The sequence below is a fragment of the Coloeus monedula genome, assembly GCF_965178545.1.
Source record: "Coloeus monedula genome assembly, chromosome: 3".
In the NCBI taxonomy this organism is placed as follows: Eukaryota; Metazoa; Chordata; class Aves; order Passeriformes; family Corvidae; genus Coloeus; species Coloeus monedula.
Window position 1 is genome coordinate 86,869,384 of NC_138783.1, and position 25,344 is coordinate 86,894,727.

Here is a 25,344-nt window from a genome sequence, read left to right on the forward strand (position 1 = left end):
TGCCTGGTACTTGGTTGCTAGCTGGGGTGAAACCATGGCAACATGCCAGACTGAAACATGAAAGAAATTAATTTCTATTTAATTTATGGCAAGAAACAAGACAAATAGTATGTGTATGACAAGTTCCCAGATCACATGATCATGCTTTCTCCAGTAGAGCTAGTTGTCCCAAATTGCTATAGTTCTGCATTTCTAGATGTAGTGGCACTCAAAAACAAAGGCAAGTATTTTAGAAAATTGGATAGAAGAGAAGCTAAGAGCAAGGACTTGAAACAATGCAACATTTACATAATGTATGCCAGAAACTTTTCCTTTATTAAAAAATGCTTTCCAGATAAATAACAGGTGCTCAAGACAGCCATTATTTTCCTCTGCAATCATCCTTTCATGTAATCTATAAAAGTATTCTCACAGGAATAATTGCAAAGTATTCTGATGATACTATTAACAATCAACTGAATTGCATTTTGGAATAGTTCCTGTCAGATTGTGACCATTTAAAAAGTATTGTCAACATATACCCAGAAGTTTGGAGAGAAAATACATTGAGTGTGCAAGGGAGGCATCAAAAAGGAAAGACTGAACCACATAATAGACTACTTGGTGGACAAGGAGTTGGCAGGATGCTTACATTTAAAGACTTGCAGTCAACTGTTCAATGTCCAAGTGGAGACCAGTGACAAGTGGTGCCCTCAGGGGTAGGTTTTGGGACCAGCTCTGTTTAATCTCTTTGTCAGTGACATTGGCAGTGGGACTGAGTGCACCTTCAGCAAGTTCGCTGACAGCACCAAGCTGCGTGGTGCAATCGACACACAGGAAGGGAGGGATGCCATCCAGAGGGGCAGGCTTGAGAGGTGGGCCCTTTGAGCAAGCTGCCCTAGTGGAAAATGTCCCTGCCATGGCAGGGATGTTGAAACTAAATGGTCCTTAAGGTTCTTTCCAATCCAAACCTGTCTTTGGTTCTATGAGAATTAAAGATAGGGTTGCAAAGCTACATTTATGAACAAAAGGATGAACAAAATGATAGAATTCAGGCTCATGGGGAAGTTTATAATTTTCCAAGCTTTATGAGAATAATCCTTGCAAAACCTCCTTAGAAAGAAAAAATAGGGTAGACTTTCCCAAACTACTTTTAAATTTTGGAAAAAGATAGTTTAAATGACCTTGTTTAAGGTTATCATCAAAGATTACTTTGGGTTGCATGACAAAGCATATAATACTGGATAGTTTTGCTAACCTCTGTCATAGACTGTGAAAACATTTGACACAAGAAATTTCAAAGCTGGCAAAATCAATGTGTGGGTCTTCCTATTCTTTTTTCCTGAATCTTTTATTTTAGGAGTATTTTCATACCTGGAGACCAGTAGCAAGTAGAAGAGTGGAAGAAAGTCAGTTTTTCAAGGAAGTAGAGATGTCTTACTTTGAACCATCATTTTATAAACCCTTGAAAGAGATTTTAAAGAAAAGCAATGCGGATACAAAGTCTAATAAGTTGATTACCAAAGGTAGAGCACTTAGACTGCTTAAATACCTTTTTATTGATAACAGATTTTTCAAGACAGGCAATGCAATGGGCTAATTTATTTGTACTTAAATAAAGCACTTTGTCTGATGGTCATAGGAAGTTCTTGATGGCAACAAAAAAAAAAAATTCCAAGGTCAGCAGAGTTGAATAAAGCAGAATTATCAGGGCAAAAGAAAGAAAAAAAAAGAAGACTAAAAAAGAGTATTCCTTAAGAATCAGACTTGAAATTGTCCCTTCTGCAGATGATAATATTTGACTTCTGGCAGGACCAGCCATCCATTTACCAGGAAGAGGAAGCCCCTGCCTTCATGGGCACAGGCTGCCAGTTCCATTAATAATCTTCCCCACCTCTTTTTGCACTCCTTTGAGATTATTTTTTTTTGAATACATCATACCCATATGAACTCAGAACACCCTCTGATTGGCTGCCCATTTCCTTTGGAAGAGGAATTAATCATATGGACATACATATATATATGTCAGAAATCTTCATATGACTATGTGAGGAGGGACAAGACAGAAGGTTGTGCCCTGATCTCTTCCTGCTCCTGCTTGGACTTGCAGCAGGTAAAGAAAGCACAATGGGCATAGAGGGACAGTGGAGTTTGAAGGAAAAAATGAAAACTTCTGTAAAAGCCTGACCTACAAACAATTTCTTAGTTTGATCTATGGTCCACAGTTAAGTTTCTTATGTGTAAGTAGTAGTGGGACAAACACAGCTTTTTCCTAGGCGTGAGTCAGAACTGTATCCCAAGCTCTTGGGGGCAGGGAAAATTAGCTTCCCAGGGTATCCCTGTGGACAGAGCCTCTGGCTCCTGTCCAGCACCACAGTTAAGGAAAAGGGGACATAAATGAGCCCTCCATGTCCTGAACCTGGTAGAGCCTTTGAAGGAGTCTCTGGAGGGTAGAGGAAGCAGGTTCCTCATGTGCTGGAACAGTGGTGGCAGGAAGAGTTTTGTGGTGCTGGTGGGAATACAACAGCCTGCTCTTTCAGGGATATGCTTTGGGAGAGGAGCAGGCATCTGCATGCTGCTGGCTCACATCCTGCAGGTCTGCCTCAGTGGACCCTCTCCAAAGTTCCTGAGACTCATGGGACTCATGAACTGAGGGGAGGGGGAAAACTGTAATTTCCTTCCCATTTTGGCCCATGAATATCTGTGTCTGTCAGGGGCGAATATCACAACTACCGTACACCTCTCTGTGGCCTGGGACAGTGTTCCCCCTTTCAAGGGCGTGCTCTGTCCCTGACTTGCTGGCTGATGCTTGATAGCACACACACAACGTGCCCAGTCAAACCATCCCATGCAGCCCTCTCCTTGCTTGTCATTGATAAGTCAAAAAGATTGATCTCCATTAGATATTGAATGAAACTTAGTTATCTATGAAATTGTGTGTCAAATTAACCTGGTCATGTGAGATATTTTTACAGTCATCCCACCTTGGTACTCTAATACATATTGAAATCCTTTAGCCAATCTAGTTTTTTTTCCCACTCTTTATACATTGCCTTGAATTGTGAGTAATAGAATTTCATACTGTCAGACCAAAAGATTGAGTGATCTTCAGTGAATTTGGAGTGGGCACTGGAAGAAAATACCCAGTCAGTGATACCCTGTAATCAGCTTCCAGCAGTATAAAGGAGAAAATACCTAATTTAAGATGGATCATGTCTGACTTCAGAGATGGATGAGGATGATGTGGTTGGCTGTAGTAAGTGTGATCATGATCAAGACTGTGTCTCCCTGTCCTGTGGCTTATTCCAGTGAAACTGTCCTCCAACACAGGTAACACTGCTATAGCTTCTTTACAATTGCTCCCCTGCTAAAATAGCCTTTAGCCTTTTGACCACATTTCAGTAGGTAAGTAGTTAATTTTGATCCCTGAACCATTAACCAGAAACTTTGCAACAGCTCTAGAGGGAATTATAGATGAAATATGAAAGGCAAAATGACTGTTCATTTTTAAACAATTTTGATACACTAAGGCTAATATTTCTCAGAACTACTTACAGTGTTACTCAAATTTACATCACAATAAAGGTTTAAAATTCAGCTTGTCTAAGAAGCTGGACTGCTATTTTATATAGGTGTTTCTTTGGTATTAATTTCCATGTTATCCAAGCACTTTAGAGGAAGAGGTGCACGTGCTGTGAGATTGTTTGAAGTGTGTCTCAAGATACTTATAGTGCATTTGTTCAGAGTGTAGGATATTTCTGTTTAAATGAATGACAGATCAAAACCCACGCAGCTCAAGTCTGAAAATAATTTACATCTAAATAGCTGTCTACCAATCCCCCATATAAATAACTTTTTTCCTTTTTTTTTTTTTTTTTTGGAAATGAATGTTTTTATGTTCACAAATTATTTAGGCCTAAAGAAATAATACTAGATTTAACTTCTTTTTTAAGATTTCACCTTACTCTTTTTATTGCAGTCTGTGGTTAACTTGATAAAAGAAATGTGTGATGCTATCAACTTCTTTAGCACCCAGAAGTAACAAAAGCAGGATTCATCTGTGCTACTTAGAAGAGCCTTGTTACCATATTTCCTCACACTTTTTGTTGTACTGCTTCTCACAGTGCTTCTGAGTTAAGAAAATGGCATTGTTTTCATTTTGCACATGGGGGGTTAAAGCAATTTGCTAAATACACAGGTTTGCAACCTCATGGCCATAATTCCACAAGTAATTGAATAACAGAAAGGCCTAAAAGTACGGTTCTGGAAGTACTATTCACACAGTGACTTGGGTTACAAGGCCCTTATATGATACAGAGGAAAGGTTTTTGCACCTGAGCTGGTCTCCATGGCACATGGGCTAGTCTACAAGAAAAGCCTGAGCCTTAAACTTTGTTATCTGGGAACAAAGACCACCTTGTGAAACTGGAATGCTGCAACTGAAACCCTTTTCTGTGCCCAAATCGCTAGCTTCTCTTGCTGGTCTCAGTCAAATGCACTAAATAGGCCTTTTCTGAGGCAAAGGAGATGCCACAGAATAACATGGTTCATTGCAACTTTTACTTCAGTGGACACAGGCATCCCCTATGTCCTGCATCATGTTTGTCAGTGACATGGACTCTCTGGGTACTGAACCTTGCTCTAGTTGTCTTGTTTCCATTTATATGACAGAAGAAGGTATTTCTAGGGCATTTCATTACAATGTGAATGTCTGGGGCTAGATTCAGTTGCTCATACATATGTAGCCAATGTGATTTGAGACTCCCTGGGTTATCCAGGGTTTTCTTGGGTCTCACATACATGACACAGGTCCTGCTGGAGACCTGTGCCTATCTGGAGGCAAGGTCCATATTGGTACAGGGTGGTTACATGAGAGCAAAGGATTTCTATGCTATAGCTGTGCAAAAGAGTAAAAACTTTAAAAGAGGTTTAAAAGAGGTTCTTTTTTATTTAACACTGAAGGCACTTAAATGTCTTGATTAGGTTTAGCCACCTGAAACTGAGATCAGTCCCACGCTGGGTATGAGAGGTTTTATTGTATAGTTAGGTTAACAGTAACAATTTTTAAAAAATATCAGAGAATTCATTCTTCAAATGCTTCCTGCTCTGGGAATACTGAATCACAAGATGTTTTGTAAGTCAGTCTCAGTATTCACCGCTATGAAAAAAACCAAGGGTTTAAAATTAACAAAAACCTCTTGAGGCTTACTGATCAGCAATATATGTAATTTTGCTGTATCATTAGCTGTGATACACTTTTAGATGTAACATGCATATTTCTTACATATATTGACCTTTTTCTGTTCACATATTAAAACAGCAGGATTATAAAGTATGTGACTAAATGTGTAATAATTTATGCAGCATTAAAAAATCCTTGCATACTTACTAATATAAGAAATACTTCAATAATTTATTTGTTCTTTGGGATTATTGATGAGGCTAGAATAATTTTTCTAGTCTTAATGCAACATTTAAAAAACACATAGTCCCAGAACTAGGATGCTACAGAAGGAAGTAAAAACAGCTTTCAATTCAGCATTTCATTTGAAAAACTCGTCCAATACTTTACAGAATAATGAAATTCCAGTATTGACTAACAAATCTGAAATAATCAAAGAGAAAGGAGAAGCACTCTCAACACTCTACGCTGAAACATTCTCACTGAAATGCAAAAGTATTTTTTTGAAAAATGTTCCTAAGTGCTGAAGTACATACAATTTTTGTAGGGTTTATGTGAAAAGTAACCACTGTGTGTTCAAGTATAATCTTTTCAAATGAATTCTGAAATTACTGAAGTGTTGGATTTGTATTTACTTACCATTTATAGGGCATGAACTGAAGAACAGCAGTGAAAATGCTCCATATAGCTCTAACAATCTGCTTCAAGTTTGACTTGTAGAAACCAAGCAGAAGGGTAAGAGTCCTGGGTATTTTTGTTGTCTCAGCCAACAAGCACATGATCAATGCTGCTACCTACCTGTCACCTCACAGAAACAAGTATTTACACTCACTCACCTGTGTATATCAGGTTAATTTCATGTAGTAAGTGGACAAACAGTAAAGAGAGGAGAGGAGAGGAGAGGAGAGGAGAGGAGAGGAGAGGAGAGGAGAGGAGAGGAGAGGAGAGGAGAGGAGAGGAGAGGAGAGGAGAGGAGAGGAGAGGAGAGGAGAGGAGAGGAGAGGAGAGGAGAGGAGAGGAGAGGAGAGGAGAGGAGAGGAGAGGAGAGGAGAGGAGAGGAGAGGAGAGGAATTCACTTGGTCCAGGAAATGCATGAAAACTATTTTCATTAATCCTTGAGGAGCACTACTTAAACAAGGAGTGTTACTGTTTTCCAAAGAAAGGGATGTAGCTCCTATTTTGTTTATTCCAGAGGACTGTCAAAATGAGTGCTATAGTCTTCTCGCATTATGAAAAAGAGGGAAACAAAAGTAGAAAACAGCCCTACTGAAGCTGGCTGAGAAACAGTTACACTGGAGCTGGAAAAAAGGCCACCCTTTTGACGAGCAAGATTTAATAGGGTAAATGAAAACAGCACGTTGCCTCTGGTGAGTCACACTGAACCAGCATTTAAGCAGCAACATCCATTGTCTGTTTCATACAAATTTCTGTAGCAATTATGTCCAGACAGAAGTGCAGTTATGCTGGTAATAATGGACACAACCCCATTTGTGAACAGGGGCCAGACTCTGTCAAAGGGCTGTTGGATGGTCTGTGAGAGAAGTATGAAAAACCATTCCAGCTAGGATTCATATTCATATGCTCTGCCAGCTTGGAGTTATTCTTCAGATTGTGCCAAGTACAGCATGAAATGCAAGTCAGAAAGGGAGGGTAGCTTACCTCTTGCTGCTGACCATGTGGATGTGAGAATCTGGAGACTTTGGGGGCGTGCGTGATGGTTGCTTTTGCTCTATTCTTCTTTGGCAAGTGTTTTCCTTATTTGACAGTATATGCACAGCACATGGACATACTCTGTTATCCATTGAGAATATCCTCCTGGAAAGTGGGATGGTCAGTTATTCAATGGGAGGGAAGACTATGCAGGGATTTGAGAAATACACGCAGTTTAATCCCACAAGGACAGTATATCATTATGTTGTGGCAGTAAGATCTTTCCGTTCATTTCAGTAACACCAGTCAAAAAAGCAAGACTTCAATAGCATGAATGAAGAATAAAGACATGAGGGATGCTGCTGCATATCCAAACACAAGGTTCTCAGCATGTTTCTCCTAGTGTTTGTGTGATAGACAGATGATATATTAGTGAGATATTTAATATACTTCCCCGTAGCCTACTGTGTCTATTTTTTCAGCTATTACTTTAACATGGGCAGATATTTGGCAGGAACACTTCAGTATGGCTGTATAGCGCAGGGTAGTCTTGGTAGAAGGAAATGCTTTTGTGACAACATATAGCAGAGCACAATATAAAATGATTGGTGATGGAACTCCTAAGTGACAGTACAAAAATGACAGAAACTGTGAAGTCGTTCCCCTGAGATCTCATATGTACTTAGGTGTGCTGTATAATATGTAACACTTCACCCTACTTGAGTATTTCTCATGCAGAAGAGCTCATTACAAGTTCAGTAGCAGTAAAATCAAAAGCAGAAGGCTGTGTGTATTCTCCAGAATAAAAGTATTTCCTGTTCCACATCACCTTGTTTTCCTACTACTAACTGGGGCACTTCATTGCTGTGTTACATACAACTGATTTTTCAAGACCACTGTGCTTTATACTTCTTTATATAGGTACCTTTGGGTATGAACCTGCTGCATGTTATGGTGAAATCTAGAAATACTTGAGCCAATTTTTTTCAGACAGCTTGAATTGGAGAGAGCTTAGAGCTCCCTGCAAAGTGAGTGATCTCCTGTACCACTCCATATTATCAGAGCAAGAAGTTTCCTTGTTTAAGTGTGGCAGCCTGGACAGTGATACCACCAGAGCACAGTGTGCTCGATAAATATAGCAGATACTGTAGACAAATTTGTGTTGGTGTTTTCCTTTAGTTCTTGAAGGAGAAGGGAAATCCCCACATCCAGCTCTGTTCCTTGTAACTGCACTATTGCTTTCACATCTTTCTTATGCAATTGTTCTGTGTTCCTCAGTGCAGCATCCATGTTTCTGCTGTTTAAGAGATAGCAGAGGATTAATCTGCCAGAATTGTAAATGTTTATGTCTGGGCTAGACTCCCTTTAAACTCTCTTTACAGTTGGTGAAAAATAAGTTAACTATTTTGAGTATGGTTTATATGATTCCAGTTTCAGATGTCTTCTTTAAAATAAATTGAGCTTATCAGAAGTATCTGTGCCTCTCTATCAACTATAAAGAGAATTTAGATTACTAACTCCAGTGACAGTCTACAATATTTATAGCTATATTTGGACAGATGAATTTTGTTTTGTGTTGTGATATTTTTTTCCACTGATATTTGATTTGACTGGGTTCTTGCACTGTAGAAATAGTGATTTATTTTTGCTGGATAGTCACCTGTAGTAAAAGTAACTCAAGCAGCACATTACTTGGAAGAGTCCTTTCTTTTTTTGTTCTCATGGATTTCTTCTCATGGAGAGTGGTGGGGTTTCATTTTTTGACAGGGGAGCGCTGAAGTGACAGTGATACCTCTGGGTGTACAGAATAGGGAGCAAAATGTGAATATACAGACATATATCCTAGAACTATCAATGTCTTGGGCAGTCAACACTTCTGAACCTGCAGGTCCCTCTTTCTGTATGGAGTGCATTGCTGTCTACCTGGCACATGGCAGGGATGGGGGAAATGCACTCCCAGTTGTCTACATAGAGCCGCAGTGGGCAGCAATCTCCTGTCCTGAATGATGACATGAAAAGTCTGACAGCACTTAGTAGGTCACCCAAGTGCCTACTGCATGGAGTTTGCATTCTTCCTGGCTTTTGCATTTCTGGGAGTGCTGTCTCGTGTAAGCACTCTGTGACTCTAAGTTACATTTCAGTACCACACATAAGTGCAGTGTAGATGAGTCCATGCTGGGAATTCAGCTCTCCTGAGGGCCTATCCTACACCAGTCTATTTGCTGCCTCATCTGAGACACAGTGCCGTGAGATGAGGACCTACTGCCAAAAGCCCTCTGCCCTGTTATTTCCAATAGCTCTGGAGTGAACCGTGTGTATCAACCCCTTCCTAGAATCAGCTGCATAGCAGATGGTACAGTGATTTAATTTGCACAAAGCTAAGTGTTTCTGTTTTGGTGGGTTTCTCCATAGATGTGTGAAGTTAATACTTGTACTGGAATGATCTTCATATGATCATCAGTTTCAATCTGGCTTTGTTTCACACATGCAGAACTAATGAGTTCAGTGCCTCTATTAAGCAAATGTATGTACACACATACACAGATAGAGTGGCAACCTTTGAGCCAAAGGTACTCAGTAGAAATGTTCTCACTAACTCAAGGCCTTAACCTTCTGCTAAGCTTTCTGTATTCACCTATCCATACAGTCTCCCACTTGTGAATTGCTGGTTTTTTATGTGGCCAAAGGGGAAGACATGTACAAGGACTTTGTAGAGAACTCATTTTTCTACCCTTTTGGATTTAACTACACATTGCATGCAAAACATAAGCAGATAGGGGTAATTTTATTTGTGTATGTAACATATAAAAAGAGGATAAAAATATATTTGTTGTCCACCAGTTGCTGAAATGACTTTGGAAAATCTAGTACACCCTACATTACAGTAAGGGCTAGAAATTTAATTAAACTCTTGTGAGAGGAATTGTTTGCTTGTTTGTTTTTTCATTTCATTTTTCAGTGAAGTATCTTCCCACATTATAGACATATAGGTGAACTGCACCTAGATCTTCTGTAACAGTTAACCTGTTACTCATTCATACATTCTTATGTTCAAGGTTAATACTTTTGCCTGTTTGAAGCTTGGATTTGTGTAGTGATGTAGCCTTTATGTTGCCCACTAAAAGCAGCTAGGGTTTTTCCTTCTTGCAACATAACATGGAAATAGTACAGTTCACCAATTTGCAAGGGGAAAATAAGATAGTGATGGTATCAGAAGCTTCTTTTAAGAAGCTGCATAATAAATATTACTTTTCAATTTGACAAAACTGGGGCAGTAATATACATTTAAATAAATTCATTGACATAAATGGCATGGTCAAACTGGGACTTTGCAGTCATAAAAAATCAGTTTCTCTAGATGGCATTGAGAGGTTTCAGTAGCAAAGTATGATGTGATTCCCAGCATGGCTTATGTGCTATATAAAAAGACAAGTTGTTCAGAGAATGAACAATAGCAGCAATGCCAAAGCAGATAGTTTATATGTTGGTTTGGGTTATGTCATTCACTATGTATAGAGTTGAATATTTATGGAAGAGGTAACTGGTGAAAAAATCCTTTCATAGAATGATAGAAATGTTGATTAGAATGTGGGGTTTTTTTTGAGGTCATGTAGTTCAGCCGTATGCTTGAAGGGGACTATCACCATCGCTAGGCCAGGATCTATTCAGCCAGACCTTGAAAACATCTTTGGCAGAAGCCCCCAGAGCCCTGCCAGGCAGCCCCTCTCTTGCAGTACTGTAACGTGGAATAGCTGTTCCTCATCTCCAGCCTGAGCCTCCCAAGGTGAAACACCTGTCCGCTGCTATGTTACATCAGTGCTGAGAGGAGATTGAGAGTTTGTCTCCAATGGCTTTTTTCTGTGTTTCAAATAGTTGCAGTTTGCAAGTAGAACATCCCTCAGCCTCAGCTCCAAATGAGCTCTGTTCCTCAGCTTCTCACAGTTCATCTGCTCCAGGCCTTTGATCATTTTAGCAGCTGTCTAATAGGTTCCCTCTGGTTTTTCAGCATCCCCCTTGACCTTGTGGGTAGGCAGAACATGCCAAAACCTGTTATTACTGTCCTGTAGTAACCAGAGCTGAGCATGGGGCAGTAATGAATTCCTTTGATCTGCGGGACACAGCCAAAACATAACCCATTACAGAGTTGTGTGAGCTGTGATAAGAACACATCATTACCTTGCACTCAGCCTGGCAATAGCAGCACTCCTCACTGGCTCCTTGTGCTGCTCTGCTGGTTCATTGCCAGCCTATATTGATGTGTGGGTTTGTCTGCTCTCCTGCAGAGTGTTATGCTTTTTCTTATTGAACTCCAGTTTAGCCCTCAGCAGAAGTGCCAGGAGTGGACCATGGCATGATTTGTAGTTCACTGGATGTGGAGATATTCAGTTGTCAATTGCACAGTCAATGAGTAGTAATGACAGCATGCAGATCGTTTTAATCCTATGAGTCCTTGGCTGATTCTTAAATAGATTCCCTGTATAATCAATTAAGAAGCATTGCAACTTTCATTTACACTTCAGCTAGCACAGACAGTGGGAAACAGGGGAGTCGATGGGAATTTTGCATTTAACTTTTATAGTTGTCATTGCTTCGAGTGGACACTTCTATCAAAAATAATGGTCAAAGCATTTGACCTGATATTTACCAACTTTTCTCTGGTAGAAAGTGCATGAGTATCTTAAAAACAAGAGTATTTTATAGTAAAAAATACTGGAAACACAATCTCTTGGGGTTTGAGAGGGAAAGGTTTTGGCTGAATATGAACTTTGTCGATTCAATTTTTAATGGGTTTTGTAGTGCCTTGACCTACAGTTAAATGCCTTAAAATCTAATATTTTCTGATAAAATCTAATCTTTAATTAATGTATTCATGATTGCATTCAGTGAGGATTCCTTTTGAATTAACTGTCACAGCCTCCACTCCTGTGTGTTTTACAGTCTTTCATGTATTTCAGGTGACCGTGACACTAAGCTGTACAGGACTCAGTGCTGCTTTTCCTCCTGGTCATTACACATGCAGGACCATGGTACCAGTGCCCTCACTGCTGTGAGGGTACCTAACAGCAGTGCTCTGACCTATCTGACTCAAGAAGTGCTATTTATATGCAGAGGGAAAAAATGGATGTAAATACCGCCCCCCATAGAATAGCAGAGATTTCTTTGCTTACCTAGGAAGGGTAAAAATTTGCTTTTTTCTTGACTTGCCTTATTTTTGTCATTTGGTGGAGCTTTGACTCCTGCCTGGCAACAGCAAGACACTGTAAGACTGCACCTTAACAGTGGGTATCTTTGGCTCTGCTATGATCCATGACACTGTTAGACTAAGAATTTCTTTGTAAATATATTCCATCTTCCCACAACCTAGAATCTAAAGCCACTATAGCATGCAAAAATGTATGTCTATGGTGTGCACTGCTTGCCCAAGACTAGAGGATGGGCTAATGAAACTCCTGTTGGCCCAGAATTTGCTTACATGAAAAATTCTTTCTTTTAAGGCCAGTTCTGTTGCACTCAACAGGAATATAAATTAATTTTAAAAACCCAACCAAAACACCCCAAACATGCATCAGTAAAAAAACCCCCAAACCTGGCACACATTGCTGCATGTGAAACTTTAGCATATACAATTACTTTGCCTAGCTAATACAGGTGCTTTCTATTCATAAACCAACTGTTAAAATGTGATGGTTTTTACTATGGCTATTTTTTATTAAGTGACAGTGGTCTTCTAATATCAGTCAGTAGGAAAACATCTATTCCATTTATTCCCTATTTTCTGGATAGCTCCCTGATGTTCAGCTTTGCTCATTTTCCATTTCACAAACTGAGTTTACTTTGACTAAAACTGCCAAGCAGTAATTCAGTTCTTAACTAGATTTGTGGTGGTGAGACAGAGGGTGACATAAAAAGGCAGAACTTATTGGCACGATTCATCATCATACTCTATTGCACACTCGAGCCTCCTGGGCAGGAAATGTTATTAAATTGAAAGATGTATCAGAGCCCTCGGAATTTGGCAGGATGAGCACCTTAAACCTCTGGAACGGCTGTGCTCAACTCACATACAGGTTCCCTGGATAATTGCAAGAATATAGCTGGTGTTCCAGGTTAAGTTCTGTAAGGGAGAAGAGCTGGCATTGTGTTCATACTGTGACAATGGCAAGTGTTAACGACTAATGTTTAGAAAGAAAATAGTCATGGCAACACTTATGCTTGCCAGTTGTCCTGGGTAGTGAGGCATAACCACATCTACATGGTTACTGCATTTAACTAACTGTCATAACAAGGGTCAGATGCTGTTAGGGAAGTACAGAATCTGTGTTTATTTTTAAGTAGACAGGTCAGTACTAGTAACTAGTTGTATCAGAATACAAATGGGGATAAAACATGAATTGCATGTCAAACTGATAAGTGAAAACAAGGAAAAAGAGATTTCTTAGTGAAAGTTTAATTAAATGTTCTGTGTGTAATTGGTTTTTGTGAAATAAAATGTCTTTTGGAAAAACATGCCTTAGTGCCAGGAACATACAGAAAGTATAAATATAACAAGCTCAGATAGGGAAATCTGTGGAATCATGAGAGATCTGGGAAATTTATGCATTATCTGTGGCCCAGCTGTCAGCTCTAGTGTTACTATGGAGTGGAATCCTAAAATGAAGTAGGCATTTCACAGTTGGAGTGGGTTGAGACTGACAATTCTGTGGTCATGAATGTACAGAGGGGGGAATTAAATTACATTCAAAGAGCATAAATCAAGAAGACAGTCTTACTTAACAGTAAGTGGCTGGCAAAAAATAATTATTGTAAAGACATAGAGTACAGTTTTGCCAGTAAATTTCACTGAAATTTACTGAAAAAGTTGGGGTTGGGAAAGTTTTGAGGCCAAATTTGATTACAATTTTTAAATTGCAGAGTCTTTACATTCAAGGAGTTTATGAAAAAGACAGAGCCTATTTCTTGATTTCTCTTTGAATTTTGTAGCATATTCTTCCCAGTTTAAGTTAGTCCCATGGATAACTGCAGTCTCAAATATTTTTTGCAGTTTAGTCAGCTCATGCTCACTGTTGAAAATATTTTTCAAAGACTCATTTGAAATTCCTGTCAAGAACACTGTACAACCCTATTAGAAAGGCAACACACTATGCCTTTTTTCTTAAGCAATTTTTCAGAAATCTATTTCTGTTTTGTTAAGCTCTCAAATTCTATACGAAAATACAACCACCAAACATGCACACCATACTTGCATTTTCTGATAATGTGTATTTATTTGTATCCAGAAATACAAACGCTGGGATCAAAATACGAATATAAATAGTATTCTAGACGCACAGCCCTACTCCTTAACACAAAGTAAACTGGAATGGATGTGATCAAGAAGGGAAAGTCGTTGTCTGAGAACTTGAGGAGATGAAGCACATGGGTGTTTGACTTTTCTGATTAGGTCAGTCTGGGGGATCACTGGGATGGCTGTCTAACTTAGAATGACATACTGGTACTAGTGCTACCTGTATTATTCAAGGCACATTGGGCACATAATTTTACTTTCATTTCACTATGACATCACAAGCTGCACTGCTAGCAACGAAATCACACACCCCTAACAAAAACTTAGGAAGGAAGGATAATTAGAAATCTAAAATTTTTTCTGTGTTCTATAAGAAAATTCAATTTGGCACATAGTTGGCAGTATTTATTAGATTACTAAAATTACACTCACGTAAAAAAAATATTCATGTGTTTTCATGGTGGGAAAAAGTGTTTTGAGAGCAGTATACTGAGAGTTCAGATCAGGATTATATGAGAGGTTTGGTGATGATCTGTGGTAGCCACAGGTTGGTCCATGATTTAAGGTTGGTATTCTATGTGATTGTGAGTGACAAAAAAGTCACAGGACTTGTGAATGACTGCAAAAGAGAATAAGGAGAGTGATACTGTAATCTCTCTGCACCAGGTTTCCCACTGTTGTTCAGAGGAAATGTTTTGTCAGCCTATTCTGATTTTTTTTTCCTTTGCAACACTCTGTCTGGCAGTGGCATACTTCCACTGTGTAATGGCCTGTGTAATACTGTCAAATGCAATTATTTTACCAGCTTTCCACGTGTTCCACAGTTGCTTTCATTTTAAGGATTCCATGCGATCTATAAGCATGGAATGGACTCTGTAGCATGCTCTGTTTCACATTAATCAGTAGTTTTTAAAAAATATGTCATCAATATTGTTCTCTTCACCCATTTTATATTAATGTGCAATTTAGAAATTTTAGCATTTACCTGTTTTAGGCCTCACTTTAGGTATGTAAATCACAAATTTCACATTAAGTACTTGAGTTACAAATCTACACTCCACAAGTTTTGAATCCAAACAATGGATAATCAACCCCTGCAGAATATCATCCAATGATCTTCCTGATTGCTAATTTGAACTTAAACCGCTCTTCTGGTCAATGGTCTTAATTAATGTGGAAAGTTTTGACTCAGACCTAGCAGGGTGTTTTTTAAAACTTGTAATCCTAATACAGTCTCAGCAACAAGCCAACACCAGCTTCACTGTGGATATTTAATTCTGTGTATTTTAGAATACATTGTGTCAGTACAGCTTCATGTCTCCCAAGCACTGCTGCAAGAAGTTATAGAGACATTAGGAGAGCATTAAGGGCTGTATTAAACATCAAAAGGAGCACCTGCATTCTCCTATAAGAATCTCCACAGGCTGGCTTAGGCCTCCAAGTGAAGTCATGTGGGTGTTTTGGTGATACCAGAGGCTGTTGTGTCTCCTCTGACTAGAGCCATTCCTTGCCTAGATAAGAGAATACCCAGCAAGTGACTGGCTGTGTATCAGTGCCTGCTTTGCCTCATTCAATCCTTGGGAAAGCCTTCCCCTAGATAAATGAATAAACATAACCATGTCTTCTGTTTGTCCTTTATAAACAGCAAATGATTAGAAGATCAAAATGAATGTTTTGGTAGAAAGCAGAGAATTCTCAGGTGTCCAGCTCTGAGGCACTGAACTTCATAATGAATTTTAGTTTCACATATATTCTAGGAAAACCCTTGAGGAGTCCAGATGCATACAGACACTGTCTTGAGGACCCACAACAAAAGAGGAAAAGTAAAAAAAGTAAAGCCTGTAGAACGCAATATATCATCACAGATATTGGATATCTCACTTGAGGAATGTCAGCAGTAACTAACCAAGTGTTTGAAGTCAGTCAAGACAAAAGTCATTTAAAGAAAAATCTGCTAGGTAAACTAGATGATTAGAACAATATTTATCCCTAATTCAGGACTTAGTCCTAGCTAGACAGGGTTGTAGGACAGCATATCTCTTTGAATTATCCAGCAAAGGTTCAGCATACAAAATTTTACTGTTTAACTTGTTGAACCAATTCAGTTCAAGCCAAGATAATTTTTTCTGTTGAAACATAATTTCACTTTATGTATAAAATATAGCTTTGGTTTTAGTATCTAAACCAGTGGCCTAAACTATGAGGAAAGAACTCCTTCTCAATCCCAGGGAAAAAGGTAAAACTATTAAGGCCACTGAGTCTTGAGGGAAGGCCTTAATTTTTTCATGTACATACTAGAACCCTTCAAGAAGAGAGTGTGATGAACCATAAGAAGGTGGTAGGCAGACAAGTATAGTATAACACTAATGACACTATACTTTTTTCTCAGTAGGCAAGTGTAAGTTGAACTAATTTTGTGCTTGTGGAGGGAGGAAGGATCTAAAATTAACTGAGGAAAAAAAGCGAAAAAACCTCGAAAGGAAAAAGAACCTCACCTTTCAGCTGTGGAAATGCATTCCCAATCCATAGTCTGGTTTTTACCTATTTTAAATAGTCTTCTGGAAAGAGATCTGGATGAGCCTTGAATTTATGCTCTCTATCTCTTGGTGGAATGAAATTGCTGAGTGAAGAAAGAAGGATTCTGCTAAACTGCTGAAGTTCCACTGCAGCCTTTTGCTATTTAGGAAATAAGAAACCTACAGACTGTTTAGAAAACTAAAGAAAATGAAGACAAATGCTCAGTCTATACGTTGAAGACATTTAGAATATTTGTCACACACTGTGATGCTCCGGAAGAACTCCAGGAAGGTCATTGGTCCCACTTTCTAACTTTCAGATGAGAAATAGTCTTTAATGTTAAGGAATATCCTTTCATATTAACAAATGATAAAGGCACTGAAGTAAGAAGCACAAACATTTCACTGTGAGCAAGAAGAAAGAGATACCTTGAAAAAAAATCATCTGAATGCATAGGCATCTACGCTTATGAGATATGGCTTGCCTTCTCTTGCTGTGTTATATGGAAACCAGGAAAGAGCAGCCAATGGAAAAAGCACAGGCTGTTACAGACAGCCTTTACACGTTTCACTGGGCACTTTTTTTATTTTACAGCTTACAAGGTAACACCAACCCTCCAGATGGTGAGGCTAATGAAATAGTCATGGAGGTGTTTAAAAAAAGACTGGATATGGCACTTAGTGCTATGGTTTATTTGATAAGGTGGTGTTAGGTCATAGGTTGGACTTGATGATCTCCAAGGTATTTTCCAACCTAGTTGATTCTGTGATCCTGTGAAATCTGTCTGTCTTAAAATACTGAGTCTCCCTCCCCACAAAGGCAGCAGTTCCAGTGTTGCTTTGCGTCTGGTCATGTAGGAGAGCCATTTTATTAGATACATGGTGAAATTTTGCATAAAAAGGAGGTAAACAGCCTTCCCTTCATGAAATGACCAGTTAAGAACAGTTGTGATAAATTCACAAAACAACATGAGATGCTAGACACCAAGACACATTAGAGCTGCAGAAGTGTTTAAGATAACTATCTGTCTGAGTTATTTGGCAGGATGCCTTCAGTTCCAGAAATTATTTCCTATCAGCTAAAGGCTCATGTGTCACTGCTGTTCCAGCTGATGAATGTGTAAACCTCCAGGTGGATGATTTGGAATTAGCTGTGGGTTAAATTGAATAAGAGGACTGCAACAGATAAGAACTGCACAGCAATAAAAAATAATTTCTTTCTCTTCTTTTAGCTTCACTACTCATCACTGTCTCTGTGAAGATGATTCTGCCTTTTGTAGTTTTTATCATTTTTATTGGTATGCACAATATAGCGATATACAGTTGAGAGTTGATTAAGGAGAACGTGAGAAAGAGAAGGTTATCAAAATGCCTGAGGTGTTTTAAACTACACCCGTAATTTTTGATTAGAAAGTTATATTAAAACTGTGTGGTGTGTGGTGCACTTCAGTTCCACATTACTGCTGGACACTGAGAGAGAGTAAACTGGCTACAAGTTTTTATATCCTTATTCTTGGAAGAATGGCTGTAAAAGAAGGAGCTGTTAATATTCTAGGCATCAGAGCCAGAAAAACTGAGAAGATTAAATTAAGAAGACCAGTATTTTCGTACATTCTTAGTTGCCTTGAAAATGCTGCCCTCAATAAAGAAAAACACTGTCTAAAAACTTTTAATTGAAGGGGAGAATAAGAGGACTGACTTTAGATCCTCCTGGAAAAAAAAGGTGATTATTTAAAAAACCCTAAGAATCCTTTCTGCAACTTCAACAAGGAAGGAACATAATGTTTGGTTTAGAGGTTTTACATAGCCAAATGTGCTCATTTCACTGCTCATTTGGTTTTGCCTTCCTCTGTTCCCTTCCTTGTAATGGTAAAAGTTAGTACTAAATAAGAAAAAGAAGTAGCTGAATAAATGCAAGTCTCAAATATGAAATTATATAATAAGAAAATGTTCTAAAATGCTAAAATACAGTTCTTACATTTCTCATGGGACAGCACACAAAAATGTTAACTTTTGTCAATTTGCAAAAGAAGCAAAAGAATATCTGAAGGTTATTGAGGATATTCTTACTCCTACAGAAGGCTATGGCACCTAGATGTATGCAGACCACATTATCTAGGTCTCTAAAATACTGGCATTTTGAATGATTCAGATTGTAGGAGGCTTATCTTCCCTGATCTCTAAGGTTTTTCAGTGGCTGCCAAAGCACAGAGCAGTAGAGCAGTGAGAGTAAGCCAAGTTACTAGGAATAAGTAGAGGAATGCATTCAGGAACCTGCCAGCCTGCAGCTGCTTGCCTTGCATAAAAATCAATTTTTTGATAAACCCAGAGTAGAATAAATTACACAGTAGAATATGTCCTCTGCTCTCACTATAAGAGCAGAAGGCAGTAATGTCTGATGCTTCTTTCTTGATTTAGGACAGTGGAAAAAAGTGGAATTATATGCCTCTGTCTTCTGTTTATGAAAACACTCAGAAAATGGGCAATATGAAAGGACTTAGCAGAATCAGTCTTCCAAAGAAGGATCTGGTGGGATTGCCTGCTTTCAGGCAGAAGTGTAAGAAAAGCATGTGCTCATCATCTAACAAGAGAATGTTCCACTTCCCAGGAAATTCACACAGTATGCAATTGTTAAATAAACCTCACTCTACCATCTAATGGTGGAAGGCACCTGATTGTGCATCATTTATCTCAATACTACCACCAAAATTGATTGTGCAGAGGGTTTGCAGGATCAGCCCCATAAAGGAAAATTGTTTCCATTCTTTTATTTAGGCTTGGAATATTTCTAGTGTTCTTGCAAAACATGGCTGAAGGTGACTATTAGAGTAGACAAAATCATGATTAGAGATCAGGATATTCAACTCCAATTTAATCACCTTCTTGCACTACTTAAAATATCAGTGTCATCCTTAAATTAAATCCATACTTCCAAGTGCAGGACACAGGTTTATGGAGCAGTTAATTAGCTAATGAGAGCAAAATTTTCAACATATATTTTGAAACCAGAAGGTTATCATTGGTTTAGAAGACATCAGATTGGGCAGATTTTTCTAAAATTAAGGCTTAGATTCTGCCTCAAAATATTTCTTCTCCGTGCTTCTAATTTGAATTTTGTCAGTCCTTGCAGAAGTGATTCCCCACCCCGACCTAAACCCAGCTACGTTTCTGCTATTTCAGACAAGTGAAAAACAGAAGAAAGATTCTGGGTTACTACAATTAACTTTTGTATTAGGGGTTTTTTTTCCCAATTAAAAACTCAGTGGAAGAACAGAGCAACAGCAATGACAGACAGTGATGTTTCAAAGAACATAACAGAATTTCTGTTCCCTTAGAATTACCATTGCATTAGTTTTTGATTGTTTGCAGGGTTTTCCTTTTGGGGAAAAAACGAACTCCTTTTCAGTCATGTCCACTATTCATTTTTTCATCAAATACTGTGTGGAAGAGACATTCACTTTTTGAATTTTTTTAAAAAAAATTATCTCCAGAAGAGAAAAGAAATAGAATTGTTGTTTTAGGTATCTTTTAACTTCAATCTTTTGTAACAATTTGTCATCCAAAGGGTAGTGAAAAGCTATTGCTATTTAATTCTGAATGTGTTTTGTTTGCTTAATAACAATTATGTAGACAGTCTGTAAAAGACATCTTTTAGTTTAATACTGTAAAATTAGTTTTTGAAAAAATGGTCATTTTAGAGTTGAATGGTCAAAATCTTGACAAATACAAAATTGGTTTTCAGTGTAAAATATAGCTGGAAAATTTGGAAAAGAATGAAAAGAATCTCTTTCTACATGTGGCAGCTACTTCATGTTTAATCCAACTATTGCAGGTTTAATCCAAGTGTCACAATTGAGTTCCTGTAATGCACTATTCAAGCCACAGGTGTTCAGTCTTTACCTCAGGTCCAGGGAACAACTACCATGAGTAAATACTGCAGTGTTTAATGTTACAAAAAGAACAAAAGAAGTCCTTTGGCACGCATGTTTTTCAATATTGTAAAACAGCTTTGAGGGAAAATATAAGAATGCATGATTGCACTTTTTAACAAATTGAAATCTGAAGAAAGTCATATATTTCTGGTGCTATTATATAGTGATTTTTACTCATGGGCTATGCACTATGATCTGCTACAATGACACGAACAAGCAGGAATCTTGTCCTGCTTCAAGTATAGTACTTTAGAAATCAATGACCATCCTGTGTTTAATGAGTCATAAAAAACACAGTTAAAAGCTTGAAAAACTGTAGAAGTTATGCCTACAGCTGCCTCAGAGATAGGCAAGTCTTATTTATATCAAAATAATAACTTTCTTCTCCATCTGCCTTTTCACCTTTAAGTTAAACCAATATATGTGGGTAAGTGGCTAATCCCATGAATCCCAGACCTCTGCAGAAAGTAATGTCCATGTTTGGATCCCACCAGAGACATTTCTACATATGTCTTTTGGTGGTTACTCTATATCAAGGAGATCATCAGTTTCCCCAAACCTATGGGATTTAGCTCAAGCAAATGTGAATACAAATGAGTGTTTTCATTTGCTTTGGCTTATTTGCTACTGCCAGTGTACATTGCTTTGAGCCTTAGGGATATGGCAGCATTTTGAAGAAAGTATGGGAATGAAAAATAAAAATTACATATTTAATCTTTGCCTGAATTGTGAATAACTTCTATGCCAAGGGACAATAGTAGAGATTCTAATATACAATAATTATTCATAAACATTGCTTACACTATAAATTCAACTGAATTTTTAAAGAACCTTTTTCTTAAAATGAATAGCAGTCAGGAGAGAATTCTTCCATGTTTGTCTTTTTCAGGAAATTACATATTAAAATTCTTCATCAGGCTCTGTGATGGTGAAGGTTAATGTAGTCTTTATAATTTGAGATGAAACTGACTGTGTCCTTCACTTTTTCTGCACTTTCACCATCCATCCGCAGTGAGAAAACGCTGCAGTCTTCACTGCTACAGGCAACATTTAAAGATAGAGGTATCCAACCCAGTAGACCAGGTTAAACAGCAGGAAGGATGTAGGAAAAAAGACCCTAGAGTAAGAGTCCAGTTCTAAGATGTCTATGTGAATCCGTCCTCTCTTCCATGAGCCTGATTTACACTCTTCATAACAACAGAAAAAGCTCTGACAGTCCTTCCCATCCAGACATTCATAGACACACGCATCTTCAAAATCTTGCCAATACATGGCATTGTTCAATGTGATGACTGTAGTTGGTGGTCTCATATCAAGTACAGAATAATTCTGAGGAGAGAAAAAAAAATGTAACAGTTTGACAAGTTTCCCTGGGTGATGCAGATCAAAATTAATAATCACAGCAGAAAGCAATCATTTTTTCACAGTTAGGAGTTCACTTACCTGTCAGAATATTATTTGTCAGTTGTTTTAAACACTTGCAGCAACTACATTTAAGATGGATTCTCAAAAATAAGGAAGATATACCCCCTGCCCATTTAATTGTACAATGCCCTCCATTTAGCATAGGTGCATTCACTGCCTCTTAACTTCACTATGACTTATAAAAACACATATGGTCAGCAATAGATAGGGATCATTTCAGTACAGGATTTCAAAATGCCATCCCGAGGCATTTCCCCTTTGTGCTTATCACATTAACCATGCTCAGAAATAGGACACTTTAATGTCTTGCATCCTCACAGTAGCATTCACATTTACAGACCTCTCCTTCTTCAATGTACTCCCTATTTACTCTTTGTCAGCTTTTCTGTCACACCATTTCCTTGTCATGCAAGATGCCTTCTCACAACAGTCTCCCCTCTCATTAAGCCACCCATTCCATCTTCACAAATGTCACCTCCTCTGCTGACATCATTAGAAAAAGTCCCATCAGCTTTGCTGCCTGTCTGCACTGCTCTGACAAAGCAGACACAGCCCTGTCAGCCTGGTTTTCTCTACCTAAGAGGCCCTTCCTCTCCATGGGATTGTGCTGAGCATTGGCTTTGCCTGCAGGAGCATGCTGGCTGTGCCGTAACAAGCTGGTCACGACTGCTTGCATTCAGGAAGGTGCTCTGGGCTCTTGCTTCCATACTATATAAAGTACTCAACATTTCCTGCTGAGAGTGTTAGGGAGTATCTGAAAACTTTCCTGTTGGATGTGAAAAACATTGGTGATATGACTCAGTGGAAATTTTTCCTTTTTATATTGAATTAATTTCCTTTCTACAAATCTTTTGGTTTGGCATGCTGTAGTATTACCCATCTCATTAAAAATGCTGGTCCCTGAGATAAGAACTTGATGTGGCATCCCTCTGCTTAAATGCTGGCACTGCCAACACAGATAACTACACATGAACAACTACCCTATGGAATCCAGTCAATTACTTCTGGACACAATTCATTTTATCATAAGTAAATGCTAAAACGTCTCAGGAGCTTTGCGCTGTGAACTGCAAGCAGATTGCAGTTTAGAAGCAGATTATTGCAAATCTATTTGGTGTGAATGATTCTATCTCTGAGATTAGATGACAGAAATTACACCGGTATGGTCTTCTCTCTCTTTTGTGCAGTTTTGGGTGGCTTGTTTCAGAGCCTTACAATGTGTTGCCATATGAAAAAGGTCTAAGATTATTGTACAAGCAATCTTTTTTTGACTCTAGTACTCTGGAGAGAAAAAGCTGTGACTAGAGTATACATGGAGTTCTGCTATACCACTGTGTCATATAATGAACACTTACTGCAGGTCTTTATGAACACTTCCAACTCAGGGACTGAAATTTTCCATGCTTGTCTAAAACAATTATGTTAAAAAGAAGAAAGGCTCAGACAGGTGAGTGAAGATAAAAAATGCTCTGGCTCTGCAAGGGAAACTTTCTCATCTCTCAGTAGCCTGGGGTATTTTGTTGTTGTTTTGTTATATCAACTATCTGCTCAGGACAGAAGATAAAGTAAATGCCCTCATAATACAGAGAGATTAATCTGGTTGTTTTAATCTCTGTCAGGTAGGAGGTGTCCTGAAGTGACAAGATAAGAGGAGAAGGTGGATGGTCCCCTCATGTTCTGTGTGTCCAGCTGAGCTGGGGTTGGGAGAAGAGTAGTGCACACACAGTGGGCACCATCCCAGTCCCACCCAGGAGGTCTGCCAAGGCAAGGCACTTCTTCAGGGCCTTGGACAAGGAATTTCAGAGTTAAAAATGCTTAAAAATATTATTTCTGACAAGATATATATGCGTTTTCTAGGAGGAGAAAAGGGTTGGGATTACCTGAACACTGTTTCACTAAAATTAATAAATTTCACCTTTTAGGTGGCATCACTACAAAGCTAGAAAAGACAACATCATATTTTGAGAGCCAGAGACATTGCTTATTTAAGGTATAATTTGAAGATTTTTATGTATAGAAAAAGGCCTTGCTCAATAACCATTTTGAGGTGAAGAAAAAAAAGAGTGAATAAAAAACTTGGGACTGCTTTAGATGCTTTCCGAGCAGATCAGAATGACTAGTTCTAGATAAAGGTTTTTAAACCCTAATGTCATTTTAATTTTCTTTCCCTGTAGCTTTTAATTGGAAAAAGGAAAGTGCTGCTCAACGTGCTCTGTTAACTTAATCTTTCAGAAAAGTCTGTCCAGGGAGTGACAGCAGTAGAAAGTATATAGATGTAATGGTTGCTGTAAACCATTAATTGCCAGTGTGCAGACTTTCTAAGCTATTTGAGGTCTTAAAATACATCAGAGAACTCATGTTAAAAAAAAAGAAGTTTATATTATTATTTGTAAAAAATAGGCTAATAACATGGATCTAGCATCTGTAAATGAGAAACTTCAACATATCCAACCCAAGAAATGCAAACCCCAATATTTTAGTTGTCTCTGTTCTTATCTGATAGCAGACTATCCAACCAGCTGATTAACTGGCTTCATGCTTTACGAATGCTTTATATTTGCGTATATTCTAGTAGGTATTCCAGTTTCAGATTTCATACAACTTAGAGACACACTTTTGTGCTCTGTTCCGACTGTATATATTCCATTTTTAGATATAGTACAACTACCCATGCTCAGCTTGTGTGCCTAAATTATTTGAAAATCCACTTGAAAGCTCACTAAAAATTTTGCATATACATAAATGAACTTTTTTCTATGAAACTTAGTTAAAACTCCCTACAAATTTATGACATAACTTGCACTTATTACTTTCTCTTAGTGAGAAACTCCTGTATTATATAAAGCAGAAACACAAAATTTCTGAGGTAAAAATAACACATAATATTCTATACTTGACCCTCCTCCCTCCCATATCACTTGATAAGTCCTTATAGAAAGAGGCAGCTACGTTCCTCTGCCACAGCTGAAAACAAACTGACCTTTTAACAAAAAAGCAAACCAATATTTATAGTGAAGTCTGGGTAAAGCATAACACAGCAATACATCTCTCTCAGGAATTAGTGCAAGTAAATGTCAACCACATATTTGTGCCCCCAATTCTCTCAGTGAATTAAGTAGCTTACTTACCATTACATGACCAAAACTTACATCAGGTAGCTTAAATAAAGATAGCAAAAGAATTAATCAGAAGAAAGCACAGTGCATTTAAATTCAATAGTATTTCTTGGACCAAGCCCTTAAACGCATAAAACACCTCATGGTGTGTTTTCTATATGTTCAGCATAATATTCTGTACACTTGAAAACTGCATGAAATCTCAGCAGAATGCACATCTGGCTTCCATAGACTTAAAATCCTTATTCAACCCATTACA

General features: G+C 38.2%; 1 protein-coding gene across 1 annotated transcript in view; it reads right to left on the reverse strand.

The window, feature by feature from the left end:
* Positions 1-21,594: 21,594 nt before the first annotated feature.
* GABRG3 (gamma-aminobutyric acid type A receptor subunit gamma3) overlaps positions 21,595-25,344 on the reverse strand; it is a gene marked incomplete at both ends in the record, with an annotated part of 302,814 nt that continues 299,064 nt past the window's right edge. Inside the window, 2 exons of the mRNA XM_082278418.1 lie at positions 21,595-21,873; positions 25,098-25,127. Of these exons, the coding sequence (XP_082134544.1) occupies positions 21,595-21,873; positions 25,098-25,127 (309 nt within the window). The remainder of the gene's footprint in view (positions 21,874-25,097; positions 25,128-25,344) is intronic.